The sequence below is a fragment of the Tyto alba genome, unplaced genomic scaffold (assembly GCF_018691265.1).
Source record: "Tyto alba isolate M040663 unplaced genomic scaffold, T.alba_DEE_v4.0 Super-Scaffold_15, whole genome shotgun sequence".
In the NCBI taxonomy this organism is placed as follows: Eukaryota; Metazoa; Chordata; class Aves; order Strigiformes; family Tytonidae; genus Tyto; species Tyto alba.
This window is the reverse complement of record NW_024881277.1, coordinates 6910980-6926272: the sequence shown is the minus strand read 5'-3', so window position 1 is coordinate 6926272 and position 15293 is coordinate 6910980. Positions and strand designations below refer to the sequence as shown.

Here is a 15293-nt window from a genome sequence, read left to right as displayed (position 1 = left end):
AGCCGCTGCCGCTCCTGCCGCGCTGCGGCTGCTGCGCCGGGTCCCCGCAGGCCCCGGGGGTGGAGACGGGGGCCCGGGGGCGGGCGAGCCGGAGGCGAGGAGGCAGCCCCCGGCCCTGGGGCCCCTGGTTTGACGGTGGGGTTCAGAAGTTCATGGTGAATGAAGTTTTCTCTCCCTGTAGACCAGTAGTTCATTGACTACTGTGTTCACCCTGGGATCTGTCCCGGCAAACATCTTTACCAAGGGCATGGAAGAACTGAAAGAGTGCACTCTCGCTAACGTTGAAGATGCCACCAAACTGTGGAAGTAAGGGTCGATATGCTGGAGGGCAGAGTTGCCATCCAGGGAGATCTAGAGAGGCTGAGATGTTGTGGATTAATCACAGTAGACTGCTTAGGCTCACACAGCCACTCACTCCTCCCCAGTGGGAGGGGGGAGAAAATTGGAAGGGTGAAAGTGAGAAAAATCATGGGTTGGGATAAAGACAGTTTAATACATAAAGCAAAGCTGTGTGCAAGTGTCAAGCACAATACAGAAATTCATTCGCTACTTCTCACCGGCAGGCAGGTGTTCAGCCATCTCCAGGAAAGGAGGGCTTCATCATGCACAGCGGTTACTTGAGAAGAACAATGCTGTCACAATAAACATGTCCCCTTCCTGCTTCCCTGCAGTTCTTATTGCTGACTACAATGTCATACAGTATGGACTGTCCCTTTGTTCAGCTGAGGTCAACAGTCCCAGATGTGTCCCCTCCCAGCTTCTTGTACACCGCCAGCCTACTTGCTGTCAGGGTAACTTCCCTTCATTATGATGCCAGTGAGAGCAATCTGTTCATTGTCCCCCCCATAGCCCCAGCAAGACATAATCTCATAACATACAATTTGCAGCCTCCCCCAGTATCCAACTTTCCCAGCCCCACCTGTGTCCCATGTGGGCATTCACAGACAGCCCTTCTCTGGGGTCTGCCAGGGTCTGCACCAGGAGAGAGGTCGGGCAGGGATGGCCGGTCCCCCCATACAGGCACTGAGACCAGCAGGAGGATGGAGATGGTTTAGCAGCAACGCTCACCCATAAACCTGGGTGAGCAGCCAGTGCTGGAAATGACCAGCGAGATAGGCTGGGGGGTGCTGCAGAGCTCTGGGCACTCACCCCACAGCCCCAGCCCCTCGGAAGGTCACAGCAGCTCCTGGGGCACAGAGGGCTCTCAGCCTCCCCATCAGCCCCAGGGCTGGGGCCAGCCATGGCATGAGCAGACGCAGGCCAGCGTCTCCCTCTCTCTGCTGCTCTTCTCTCCAAGAGATCCTGATTGCCCAGTGCTGGCAGCCCCTCTGTGCCCGTCCCTCTCCCCAGCACAAGACTCCTGCACTGGGGGCTCCCCAGGCAGCTCCTGCTGTGCCAGCCAGAGAAAAGCTGCCCAAACTGGTGCCTCCAGAAATAGGTCTGCTCTTGTCGCGGGATGTCACCTCAGGCACGGCCCTGAGCTGGCGGTGCTGCTCTGCAGGGCAGTGGTGGCTGAAAGCCACGGGGAGATGGTCCCAGGGAGATCCCCATGGATCAGCCATCATTGCCATTGCACTGGGCACCCCCACGTGAAGGGGCAGCACAGGCCTATTCCCTAACACATCCCCCCATGCCCTCCTGCCCTGAACCCCTGGAGAACCCCAGCACAGCAGCACGCTCAGAGGGGCAATTCCTTCAGCCTGTTCCTGACCTCAGCTTTGGAAGAAGATACCAACCTCCAGACACGGACACTGAGACAAGCCTCTTTTATTATAGATATGTTTAATGGAAGGCCAGCTGTACTGTCCTACCAGACACATGTAGAAAGGGCTCTGGGTCAGAGAGGCTAGTTCATGTCTCTGAGGTAGAGGAGTGGATACAGACATTTTGGAACAAACAATAGCTTTACAAATAAAATGCTTACTGCACAAAAGGTTTCAGATATGAGTTGCAAATGACTTCTGAAGAGACACAGGCAGCTTATTCCTGATGACAGACAACTGACTGAATCAGCTTCTTCAGTGCGTCCTTCATTTCCTGGTTCCTCATGCTGTAGATGAGGGGGTTCACTGCTGGAGGCACCACCGAGTACAGAAAGGACACCACCAGGTCCAGAGATGGGGAAGAGATGGAGGGGGGCTTCAGGTAGGCAAAGATGCCAGTGCTGATAAAAAGGGAGACCACGACCAGGTGAGGGAGGCACGTGGAAAAGGCTTTGCGCTGTCCCTGCTCAGAGGGGATCCTCAGCACAGCCTGGAATATCTGTACATAGGAGAGCATGATGAAAAGAAAACACCCAAATACTAAACAGGCACTAACCATGAGAAGTCCAACTTCCCTGAGGTAGGAATCTGAGCAGGAAAGCTTGAGAATCTGGGGGATTTCACAGAAGAACTGGTTTATGGAATTGCCTTGGCAGAGGTGTAGGGAAAATGTGTTCGCTGTATGCAGGAGAGAATAAAGCAACCCAGTGCCCCAGGCAGCTGCTGCCATGTGGACACAAGCTCTGCTGCCCAGGAGGGTCCCGTAGTGCAGGGGTTGGCAGATGGCAACGTAGCGGTCATAGGCCATGATGGTGAGAAGGTAAAACTCTGTTGTTATCAAGAAGACAAAGAAAAAGAGCTGTGCAGCACATCCCAAGTAGGAGATGTCCCTGGTGCCCCAAAGGTTATTGGCCATGGATTTGGGGAGAGTGGTGGAGATGGAGCCCAGGTCGAGCAGGGAGAGGTTGAGGAGGAAGAAGTACATGGGGGTGTGGAGGTGGTGGTCGCAGGCGATGGCTGTGATGATGAGGCCGTTGCCCAGGAGGGCAGCCAGGTAGATGCCCATGAAGAGCCAGAAGTATAAGAGCTGCAGCTCCCGTCTGTCTGCAAATGCCAGGAGGAGGAACTGGGTGATGGAGCTGCTGTTGGACATTTGCTCACTGCAGGCAGGGAGGTTGAACTAGAAGACATTGACAAGTTAGGACAGACTTCTTTTATTCAATCTTATGCTGTTTCCCCAAAAGTCTCCTCAAAATTATTTCTCTTTTTTAGGGGGAAATATATTCAATTCCTTTTTATGAGCTCAGATTTGTGATGTTTCAGAGGAGACATTCATTGAAGGGGTAGACATACTCATCTTTCACATTTCTCTCAGCCTGAACACAGGGGAGACCTGAGGGAAAAAGTGTCTCCCAGTGCCCTAGTACAGACTCAAGAGAATGCTGGAGCAAGTCCTGGCTCTCTGCTCCCTGGAGCTGTTTTGTGCCAGGAGCCATTTCTGTGTCCCTATGTCAGCACTCTGACAGTGTTGCCAGCCCCCCATACCACCCTCTGTGTGCTCAGCTGTGCCCTGCCGACCCCTCCTGGCAATAGGGCACTGCCCAGGGGCATTCCCTACTTGCAGATTCAAAGGAGAACAGCAGGCAAAACCAGAACCGTCAAGCAAAAGTGATGCTGGTGTGTCTGTAAGTAGAGGAGTAGGTGAAGGCACTTAATGAAGTTTCTGGCAGATGTGCTGATCCATCCGTTTAACATTTCAGCAGACACGATGACTTATTTAAATTTCACACCCCTTTCTACTTTTCATTAGAAAGATCACGAGATCATAGAGCCTAGAAAGGTTCACATTTTTAAGGTGGTTCCTGCTTTGAACTTCTTCTTGAAATGCCAATGTCCTAGAGGTGATCAGGAGTTGTGAGCATCCCTGACAAAGGCAGCAGTCTCTGGAGAGCAGAAGGAGCCTGCCCTGGCGGGGGTCTCTCCTTCCCCCCACAGCTTCTCCCCACAGCACCGTGGGGAGCTCCCCGGGCAGGCTGAGTGCTGACCCTGGCAGGCAGCAGAGTCCCTGCCCCAGCACACAGCCCCCTGGGGTGCAGGGACCCTGCTGGGAAGGACAGCCCTGGGCACCCCTGCCTGCACACCCGGCTGCACACCCCTGCAGCCGGCCCCACCAGAAGGCAGCCCTCATGCCCTGGCCCTCGCAGGGGGCACCAGGGAAGCCCTGCTCGGGAGCAGTTCCTCCTCCTCCTCCTCCTCCTCCTCCTCCTCCTCCTCCTCTAGGCAGGAAGCAGATTCCTGGCGGCTCTGCCGCCTTCCCCAGATCCCTCCCCGAGCTGCAGCTGCATTGCCCTGCACCCCCAGACTTACTGTGGCCAGGGCCCTGACGCTTTCTCCTCCTCGGAGCTCTCAGCAGCCTCCCAGCCCAGGCTGCCTTGAAGCTGTGTGTGCCTCGCTGCTCTGCCCTGGGTGCCTGCAGGCAGTGCCCTCAGCCCTGCTGCGCTTTGCAGAGGAGCTGCTCCTGGGCAGAGCTGTCTCTCTGCAGCGCTGCCCACTTGCCAGGAGCTCCCTCCAGGCCCAGGAGCCCAGTCCCAGCTCAGCACCACAGCAACAGCCCAAGGCACTTTAATGACCCCTCAGAGAAGCTGAAGAAACCTCTGATGAAGTCAAAGTTATATTCAAACTCCCAAGTTTCCTGCACTGTTAATAGCTCCCACTGAGGAACACTGTGACAAAGCCTCCTCAGGGTCTTGTTAGAGCAGAAATCTGGAGGCAGGGATGACAAGTCAGAAACAAAAAGGGAAAGGTGGCTCTGATGCTGAAGTAAACCTGAATGTGTTGCATTAAGCCAAAGTTCCAAGTCCTAAGACCATTAACCAAATGGCCAAGCCACGACCCCCAGCCCCTGGGAAGGGAGATCCTGTCCCTCCCACATTCCTCAGGGCTCTTCCTGGGGTAGGGGCTATGGAGATGTGCACCTCCCAGGCTCCTGATGATGCACAAGGAGGCCATGAGGTCCCCGTGCTGCAAGGGACTGTGCCTCCTCACAGGCATCAGTGGCAGAGACAACAGCCAAGAAGCCAAAATGATGATGGGGTTGACTTTACTGGGGTCTTTCAGCTTTCCCACAGCCCTCTGTCATCTCCACCACAGGCTGTCCTATGGGGTTGAATGCCCTGCGCCTCTTTCCCTGCAGGCTGTCCTCATCCCCCCAGCTTTCTCCCCTGGAGAATCTCAGGGGAGAAATCCCCTGTCCTCATCTCCCTCAGCCTTACAGCCATGAGGCCCCAGTGCTGTAAGGATTAGGTGTCTCCTGGTAGGCCTGCAGTTGATTTCTTGAAGGCTCGGGTACATCCACCGTGCTTACCAGCCTTGCTCTCACTTGACCATCTTCCTACCCTTACTGATATCTCTCTGTCCTCACGGGCTGTTGGTTGGAATGCAAAGCTTTGGCTAATCCAGACTCTTTCTGGGTGGCCTACTGTACTGCACTTGGAGGGATGCTTCATGTAACTCAACGTGACATGAAATCCTCATGTCCAGTCTCTACTTCAAAAGCTTCACTATGTACCATACTTTCTTTCTCATTTGTTTCTCAATTTAGGGAAAAACCTCCACCATCTCTGAAACCACACTTCAACCCATGTCAGGATAGTCTGGGTGGCCATGCTCATCCGAGTGCAGACCTGTATGCAGGTGGCCTTGTTTGTGGCCAGCATGCACCGCTGTCTTGTATGGTGTCCTCGTAGTGCCCAGGCCCTTCTCCTCAGGGTCCCTGCTCAGCTACTCAGGTCCAAGCCTGCCCTGAGAAATGAGGAGATTATTCTTCCTCCTAATGCAGGACTGGACACTTCTCTTGTAAACTTCAAGAGGTTTCTGTTGGCCAGGAATCCCAGAGTTTCTCAGGTTTCCCTGGGCTGAAGCTCCACTTGGTCAGCTGTTAGTGCCTCTGTGCAGATAGCTCACCTTGATGGTGGTGATGTCTCTCACGTAATAACAGCCTGAGGAGCTGCAGGGCTCTACAGCCCCAGGTAGGAATTACCATCAACACAAGCTTCAAAACACCAAATGAGATCACAAAACAAGCAAAGTCAGGGTCAGTGGAGAAAGGGTAAATGACAGTTGGGCTGTTTGTATGTTAGACCATGTTAGTGGAAAATATATACCTGTATAGAGACTTGAAACAATAAGGATCTCTCCAGAAGCTGGTTTTAGGCCCTCCAGCTGTCTGGGACCTGGATCCAGGATTCCCTCATCCCCCCAGTTCCTCCACGCACAGACAAGCACATGCACACGCAAATGACTCTCTCCAGCACAGAATCACAGAACCACTGAGCCTGGAATGCAGTCAGCTTCCACCTCCACTGTACTTCCTGTTCTTCATGCTTGGTTTCTGTCAGGAGCTCCTTTTTCATCCATGCCATCTTCCTGCCACCTTTTCTTGACTTCTTACAAGTCTGTGTGGACTGATCTGGAGTGTGACGTGGAGATCATTAACCATCAAACAGCTCTCTGCACACCTTTCCTCTTCAGGGCTGTATCCCATGGGATTCTTCCAAGCAGGTCCTTCAGCAGGTCAAAGCCTGCTCTCCTGATGTCCCGCCCCTTGCTTTCTTCCTTTCTCTCAGCATCCTACACTCTACTTTCTCACCCTTGATTGTTACAGCCCTGAGCAGCTCTTCCTTGTTTGCAAGTATCAAGTCCTGCTGCAGGGCCCCTCACCTCACTGGCTGGTCAGTCACCCTTGTCAGGAAGATGGCACCAGTGAGCTCCAAAATCCTCCTGGGAGGCTTGCACCTCTTCATCAGAGGCAGCTGTGACAGTTTCAGTCTGACATGAGGTCCGGGGCCTGCAGGCATGAAGCTCCTTCCAATTGTCTGAAGAAGGCCTCATCTACCTGATCAAGAGGTCTGGAGCAGAAATCCACCCATCCTCCCACAGTGCTGCCCATGTTGTTCTGCCCTCTGATCCTGGCCTATCAGCTCTCAGCTAAGCTCATCGTCAGTCCCCAGGCAGAGCTCCATGCATTCCTGATGCTCTCTTACATAAAGGACAACCTCCCCTCCAGATCCAGACCTGTGGCCTTATCAATACCTGACTGCAAGACCCCAAATTTTCTCCAGGTGGTGCTTTGGGCCACTTTCTCCCTCAAGCAACCAACTCACAGAACATCTGGCCTCACCAGGGTCTAGTCCAGACGTTAGGGTCTCTAAATACCTGGCTCCCAGGACTCTCCTACTTGCTGGTTAATCTGGTTTGATGTGCACTATTGGTTCCACCCACTGACATACCCACCAACATGACACATGCACACAGCCTGATCTCTCCAGTTGCTGGCCCACCCGGTGCATGAGCCCCTTTGACTCATGCTTCCCATTCCAGGGATGGGCCCTTGGACCTCTATCCGTACCAAGAGCAGACATCTCCTCACCCCAGAAAGTTGTGGAGGATGGAATTTCATAAGAAGACAGGACAGACTTTCAGTTGCATGGTGTGCCTAAACCAGTATACTGACCAGCCACGCGTGACCAGCTCCTTTCATCCCCTTTTCCCCCTTTTTCCGATGCTTCTTTCTCCCCAAACCACCTTGGTCCTTCCCTTTCCCTGCCTTTGGTTCTTTCCTAGGCATGCCACAGCAAGCCTGGCACAATCCCCAGTGCTCTCTCCAGCATCCCATAAGGACTCTCAGACCCACAGAGGCAGAAACCCCCACCCTCAGTCGGCAAGGTCACCCTGGGAGGCTCCTCCGTTTGACCCACTTGTTAAATGTCACACCCAGATATTTTGGACCTCTCTGTGAACGAGTATTTTTCACTTTGGGTTTTAAATTGTTTCTCTGAAAACTGGGTGATTCTGGTCCTAAGAAATGGAAATTATTTTTGTTTGTGGAAGTTCTACAGATTAGGTCAGATAAAAATGTCCATGGATGTTATATGTGAAAAGGAGCACAGTTTGTCTGACCATGACCAAGTCCTGATGACATCGACTCCACGAGGCATTTACTGGCACTGATCACACATGAGAAGGACCATAACATGCATCTATCCCAATTACTTGGTAAATCCTCTTCAGTCCCGTCCACCTCTGTTTCTGTGTTCCCTCCCTCAAAGTCTTTGTCATGTACACAAGACAAAGTGCAAAAGATTTTAAAGAGTTGGAAGTGCAAGCCAGGCTGACAATAACCATTTTTCAGTGGTTAAAACACACTGAATATGTCAAGCAGCAGTCATACCCTGAGATTAAAGACACCCTGGAGTATTTGAGAGGCACATCATAGGAAGGATGACCAGGCACCTGTATTGGGCTTACGTGGCAAGGTTTTTTGGTAGCGGCGGGGAGAGGGGCATGCAGGGGTGACTTCTGTGAGAAGATGCCAAAAGCTAGCTCCATCATGTCAGATGTGGGGTGCATGGGGTGAGCTGAAGTCCTGCTTGAGCCCAAGGGCTTCCAGCTCTGGATGAGATGCCCACATTGCCTCAGCTGAATTCCTGCCCTGCACAGGGGAAACAAATTCCTTCTTTATCCCTCCCTATGCATCCTTTTTTTGTTTTCGGACAGAAAAATTCCATTTTCCAGACAGACGCATTGACAGCTTTATCAGGCCAGACCATGTTGTAATCAGTCTCTCTCCACTTTTGGGAGAGGTACATTGGTGATGACTTCAGCTGACTTCAGACAACATTCCCCAGGGGTGGCCCCGCTGCCTTTCGGGAGCTGTCAGCCCTCGAGCACCAGGGATCTCTCGAGGGACAGCAGCAGGGTAGAGAAAGTGGTGCCTTGGGCTGGGCCGGGCTCCGGGGGCAAGAGGAGCTGATGGCAAGCGGGAAGCACTGGAGAGAGACAGCTCTGCCCGGGAGCAGCATCTCTGCGGAGCACGGCAGGGCTGAGGGCACTGCCCACGGGTGACAAGGGGAGAGGAGAGAAGTGAGAGGGATGTAAGACAGTGTGGAGTGGGAAGATGCTGAGAGTTCACTGGGGGACAAATCATCACAGCTCCTAACACGGTAAGTCTCTGGCTGCAGGTGGGATACTGGTAGAGTCTCTGGGAGGGTCCTTCTAGAGCTGGCACATGCCAGGGCTGATGCTCTCTGGAGCAGTGATTATCTGCCGAACAGTCTGGGGGGACGGGGCATGTCATCTCCCTTTTCCTGGGGATGGCTGCAGGAGCGTGAAGCTGGGTGTGCAGCCAGGGGCACCCCGGGCTGTCCTTCATCACAATCACCCCTGGTAGGGCAGGGTCATTGTGCTGTTGAGGAGGTGAGGCGTGGGTCAGGGCTGCCCACAGCTCCTGCTGACAGCCTGGACAGCTCTAGGGGGGAAACTTGCAAGATGAGAAAAAAGGGAGGCTTCAGCTGCAAGGGAAGGAGCCTGTGCTTTCAGTTTGCTACTCTGGGTTGGCTGGGTAGAGCATTGAGAGATGGGAATGACTCTCACTGGTTTGGAGAAGGTACTGACAATGCAGATCTGTTTCACTGAGAGGTGAATGAGTCTGGGAGCATCAGAGCAATCCCCCACAGCTTACAGATCACCACCACCACCAGCAACAGGCTTGGCAGGTTTTCTCTGCCATTCCTACCTGAATTTTGAAGCACAGAGAAGGTCCTGGGCAGTGCCCTGCCCCAGGAGGTGTCTGCAGGGCAGAGCTGAGCACCCAACAGCTGGGATGGGGTCTGTGCGTGCAGGAGATGGGAACCAAGAAACCAGGCTGCCAGCAGGCACAGCTCCAGGCAGCAGAGACGTGGGCAGGGAGTGAGATTTTTATCAGAAATCCTGTTTCAGGGGATCTACTAGCAGCTCCAGTGATCCCCTGCAACACAGGTCCCTTCCCCTGATGTTGGAAAATGGGTGAAAAAAAAACAGTTTAGGGTAGCATAAGAACTTAAGCAATCAGCCAAACACCTGCAACACGTTGTCTGTCGCACAGAGGTCCGTGAGCTAGGCAACTGTGATAAACACCTCATGGGGAATGTCTAAATGGAGAGGCTCTGTGTGTAAATTGGCAGACTCCTAATGAGAAGCCCTTGTCCTTGGAGATTAAGATGCTCTGAAAAAGAATGAACTAGCTGAAGCTAGGTTGGAGATAAGAAGTGCATACATAAACCAATGAAGTCCAATTCTAATATAGTAGGAAATGTTCAAGAAGGGCTCCTCTCCAAACACCACCAGAGACTGCTAGAGACCACCAATGACCCCCATGGAAGCCCCTCGGGGACATAAACTGCATGCCTAATAACTATGTATATAAAATCATGAGTTTTAGGAAATTTGATGAATATGTATGTAACAGAGGGATATAAGCTACTGTAATGTAGGGTGGACATATCAGATGGAATGATTCCCTCATGTCCCCAACCACATAAAGTAATGCCTGCTCGTTAATGCTAAACCCAGCACTAAGGAGTTTTAATTCCTGATTTCTGTCACACTGACATCTCTCCCCTTCTCTCTCCCACCCAGCAGAGCCTCTGCCCTCACAGCCATGGAGTCCAGGCCACCAGCAGCCTTCTCACCCCCCTGAGCGCCAAGAAGAGGTGAAGGGCATCTCTCCTGCCCCGTGCCCGTGCAGCACAGGGGCTGAGGGTGACTGCCCTGCGGTGTCACCGGCTGGGAGGTGGCGGGCAGAGCTGGGACAGGGGAAGGCTGTCCCGAGTGCCTGGCTGTCTCTCTGCTGGCCTCTCCCAGCTGGGCCATTCCGACGTGTCTGCTCGTCTCTCCTCGCGCCTGTGCCGCTCCTGCTGCGGCTGTCAGGCACTCTGGGGGTGGGAGGTCCAGCTGAAGGGTCAGCACGGAGCTCGTGGGCCCTCCCACGCAGACGTGTCCATGGGAACCCGGTGTCCCAGCTCTCCTCGAAGCTGTGGGGCTCTGGGCCGTGCAGCCCGTGCGGGTGGGGACTGAGCTGACTTCAGGAGATGCCACCATGAGGACACTTGGTGACTCCTTGGGGTGTCCTTCCAAGCTGGGAGCCGCCGTGCAGACAGCAAATCTCTCCCCCAGCATTTGTGTGCAAAACCCAATGGGGAAACCCCGAGATGCTACAAGCAGGGAAAGGGTGATTGGTTGGGAAAATGAACTCTGTGTCCTTGGCAAGGAGTGGGGTGCTGAGACCTTGTGAAGGTTCCTGGTGGCAAGGTGAAATACTTAGTGATCTGCAGTGGATCCCTCTGCTCTCAGCGGGGTCTGATTGCTTCTCTGGGTACCTCAGGAGTGCAATCCCCCTCCATTTCAAGGGGCAGACACAGGGCAGCTCAGAACAAGACAAACGGACAGACCAGCTCGCCTGCCCCTGCGCTAAGCCACAGCAAATCCTTTTGCCTCCCAAGACTTGTGGCTGCTCAGCCGGAGCACAGCAGAGGTGCTCAGCATTTCTGATTTCAGAGAAGAATGCCCAGAGGAGATGGGGCTGGGGTGGGGTTGGTGGTGTGGTAGGGTAGATCTTTCTGAAAGAAAAAAACAGAAACAAAAGCCATGAATTCCTTGATGCAGTCAAGTTTGCTTGGGATTGGGGGTGGAGATGCTGTCAAGCCCTTTGATGATGAGAGGGAATTCACCTGAGAAAATCTATCAGACCTGGCCCCTACGTGCCCCCTGCTCCCAGGCAGAGCCTGGCCTAGAGCATGTCCAACACATCTGGGAGCCCACGGGCCCTGCTCTTCACAGCACCCCTAGCCAGCACAAACCAGAGCAACAGCCAGGGAGCTGCACAAAGGTCCTGCCATGCAGGAGAAAGGGAGGGGGCCTGAGGTGGGGTCATGAATGTGTGAGAGAAGTCATAGGTTTTACCCAGAGAAGTCTGTCCTCACTTGTCACTGTCTTTTCCCTCTTGTACAGGCCCCCGGGTTCATAGGGAGACCATGTCCAACAGCAGCTCCATCACCCACTTCCTCCTCCTGGCATTTGCAGACAGACGGGAGCTGCAGCTCCTGCACTTCTGGCTCTTCCTGGGCATCTACCTGGCTGCCCTCCTGGGCAACGGCCTCATCATCACAGCCATCGCCTGCGACCACCACCTCCACACCCCCATGTACTTCTTCCTCCTCAACCTCTCCCTCCTCGACCTGGGCTCCATCTCCACCACTCTCCCCAATTCCATGGCCAATTCCTTCCAGGATACCAGGGCTATCTCCTACCAAGTTTGTGCTGTCCAGGTCTTTTTCTTTGTATTTTTCCTTGGAGGAGAGTGTGCTCTTCTGACGATCATGGCCTATGACCGCTACGTTGCCATCTGCCAACCCCTGCACTATGGGACCTTCCTGGGCAGCAGAGCTTGTGTCCACATGGCAGCAGCTGGTTGGGGCACTGGGTTCCTCTATGCCACACTGCACACTGCCAACACATTTTCTCTACCACTCTGCCATGGCAATGTGGTGGACCAGTTCTTCTGTGAAATTCCCCAGATCCTCAAGCTCTCCTGCTCAGGCTCCTACCTCAGGGAAGTTGGACTAATTATTGTTACTGCATTATTAATCTTTGCTTGTTTTGTTTTCATTGTGATGTCCTATGTGCAGATATTCAGGGCTGTGTTGAGGATCCCCTCTGAGCAGGGACGGCACAAGGCCTTCTCCACATGCCTCCCTCACCTGGCCGTGGTCTCCCTGTTCATCAGCACTGCATTTTTTGCCTACCTGAAGCCCCCCTCCATCTCGTCCCCATCCCTGGATCTGGTGGTGGCTGTTCTGTACTCAGTGGTACCTCCAGTTTTGAACCCCTTCATCTACAGTATGAGGAACAGGGAGCTCAAAGATGCGGTGAAGGAATTGATCCAACGCACCTTGTTCCACCAGCAGTAACCTGCCTCACCTTCTCTGCAGAGTACCCAGAGCTTGGCTTGTACCAGAGCTGTGATTTTATTTTTTCCTTAATTATTATCATAAGAGGTAACTGCTTGGCTTCATACCACATCTCTAGGTGCTTCATCTGTTGTGTCTGACCCTTTCACAAATGCCCTGAACTCTCTACCAGATCCGGCCTCCCTGAGAGCATCTCAGCAATAAAAGGGTCTCCTGCATGCAGTGCCTGTAGGCTGGGTTGTCCTAACTAAGCTGCTGCCAAGAATAAGCCCAAGGAATTGGATTTTTAAAAATGTTTTTTCTCATTATTTTCTGACTGCGCTGTGGGTGATAAATTAGTGGCAATTTTGAGATCTATTGGACACCAAGTGGTGCTTTTAAAGACTATTATTGGTGTCCAGGGGCTGTGTAGATGCTGCAGGAGCTCTCCATTATCTCTTTAGGCAGCCACATGTATAGAAGGGTTGACAGCATATAGTGTTCCCTGTGGAAAGGAGTCTGGAGGCATCAAGAAAGAATGGGCATTCTCTATGTGCCCTGGGGTGGGCAGTGAATGGACACTCAGGAGATGAGACACCCCTCAAAGTTGAAACTCATCCAGAGTAAAGCATTAATCCAGACACCCACAAGCCATGACCCTGCAGTTCAGTGTGAGCCAGTGAAAATGCAGCAGGCACGGGGAAAGGAGACTGGAGAAATGTGAAAGCTGCTCGATGAGCCCCAGGGAAGGGGGTCTCCTGCTGTCCTGGGCAGCAGGGCTGGTGGGGAGGCAGAGGTGGGACAAAAGCAGCTAGTATGGTTGCTAGTAAAGGTGCAGAGGGCCTGGATGAGGTGCAGGGGTCCTTGCTGGGGTTCAGGAAGCCCCAGGAGGGTGCAGGGGGCCCAGACAGATTTCAGGGAGTGTTCTTGTTGTGCAGGGTGTCTTGTTGGGGTGCAGGGTGTTCAGACAGGGTTCAAGGAGGCAGACAGGCTGCATGGGGTCTTGGTGAGGTGCAGGGTGTTCAGACAGGGAACAGGGAGGCCAGGCAGCTTGCAGCGGGTCTAGTTGGTGTGTAGGGGGTTCAGACAGGGTGCAGGGGAATTTATTGGGCTGCAGGTTGTTCAGACAGGTTTCAGGGGGTGCAAGCAGGGTGCATGGGGGTTCTGATTGTGGTGCAGGGGGTCTAGGTGAGATGCAGGGGGGGCAGACATGGTTCAGGGGGGCCTTGTTCTGTTGCAGGGGGCCCACAGAGGGTGCCAGGTCCCAGAAAGGGTGCATGGGGTCTTGTTGTGGTGCAGGGGGTCTGGTAGGAATGGAGGGTGTTCAGGCAAGGTGCAGAGCGTTGTTGTTGGGGTGCAGGGGGTCTGGTTTGGATGCAGGTTGTTTGGACAGGGTGCACTGGATCTGTTTGTGGTGCATGGGGTCTGTTTGAGGAGTGGGGGGTCTCGTTGGGGTTCAGACAGTTTCAGGGAGTCCAGGCAAAGTGCAGGGGGTCTCGTTGGTCTCTAGGGGGTTCAGTCAGGGTGCAGGGGGTTCAGACAGGGTTCAGGGAGTCCAGGAAATGTGCAGGGGCTTCTGTTTGGGAAGCAGGTGACCCAGACACGTTCCAGGGGTTCTGCTTGAGGTGCAGGGGTTTCAGACAGAGTTCAGGGGGTCCAGGTAAGGTGCGGGGAGTTCTGGTTGGCAAGCAGGGAGCCCAGACAGGGTTCAGGGGGTCTTATTGTGATTCAGGGGCTTCAGACAGTGTTCGGGGGGTCCAAGAAAGGTGCAGGGGGCTCTGGTTGTGATGCAGGGGGCCCAGACAGGGTGCAGGGGCTCTTGTTGGGGTGCTGGGTTTTTAGACAGGATTCAGGTGGATATGGTTGTGCTTCAGGTGACCTGGTTGAGATACAGGGAGCCTGGACAGGGTGCAGGGGGTTCAGACAAGTTTCAGGGGATCCAGGCAAGGTGCAGGGGATTCTAGCTGAGCTGCAGGGCCTCCAGGCAAGTTGCTGTGGTTTTTGTTGGGGTGCAGGTGGTTCAGATAGGGTTCAGGGAGTCCAGGCAAGAATCAGGGGGTCTGATTGGGGTTCAGGGGATCCGGGCAAGGTGCAGGGGTTTCTGGTTAGGGTGCAGGGGATCTGGTTGGGATCCAGGGGGTCATGTTGGCATGCAGGGAGTCCAGGCAAGTTGCAGGGGGTTCTGGTTGGGGTTCAGGGGGTTTGGATTGAGGTACAGGGTCTTCAGACAGGGTTCAGAGTGTCCAGTCAAGGTGCAGGGGGTCCTGGTCGGTTTGCAGGGGGTCTGTTTGTGATGCAAAGGGCCCAGACACAGTGCAGGGGGTATTGTGGTATAGGGGGTTCAGACAGTGTTCAGGGGGTTCTGTTTGGGATGCAGGGGATGTGTGTGGGGTGCAGGGTGTCCAGGCAAGTTGCAGGGGGTTCTGGTTGGGGTCCAGGGGGTCTGTTTTGGAATCAGGGGACCCTGACAGGGTGCAGGGGTTCTTGTTGGTGTGCAGGGGTTTCAGACAGGGTTCAGGGTGTCCAGGCAAGGTGCATGGGATACTTTCTGGGGTGCAGGGGATATGGTTGGGATGCAGGGAGCCCAGACAGGGTGCAGGGGGTCTTGTTGTGGTGCAGGGGGTTCAGACAGGGTTGTTGGGAATCAGGCATTCTCTTTATTACAGCGCTGGGTCCACAGGGGATCACTCCACCTAGCATGCATGCCCTAGAATAAAAGCCCATTCTTCGCATACCTTAAGGACATTAATATTCACACATTTTCTGA

At 53.9% G+C, this 15293-nt stretch overlaps 2 protein-coding genes across 2 annotated transcripts; one reads left to right on the top strand and one right to left on the bottom strand.

The window, feature by feature from the left end:
• Nucleotides 1-1980: 1980 nt before the first annotated feature.
• Nucleotides 1981-2916, bottom strand: LOC122153052 (olfactory receptor 14A16-like). The gene has a single exon (XM_042789171.1). It carries the CDS (start codon nt 2914-2916, stop codon nt 1981-1983), a length of 936 nt encoding a protein of 311 aa, XP_042645105.1.
• Nucleotides 2917-11611: 8695 nt separating this feature from the next.
• Nucleotides 11612-12547, top strand: LOC122153150 (olfactory receptor 14J1-like). The gene has a single exon (XM_042789246.1). The coding sequence runs from the start codon at nt 11612-11614 to the stop codon at nt 12545-12547; it is 936 nt and encodes a 311-aa protein (XP_042645180.1).
• Nucleotides 12548-15293: the final 2746 nt, after the last annotated feature.

Coding starts and splice junctions, on each gene's coding strand:
- LOC122153052 (XM_042789171.1), bottom strand. CDS start 2,916: ATGTCCAACAGCAGCTCCATCACCCAGTTCCTCCTCCTGGCATTTGCA.
- LOC122153150 (XM_042789246.1), top strand. CDS start 11,612: ATGTCCAACAGCAGCTCCATCACCCACTTCCTCCTCCTGGCATTTGCA.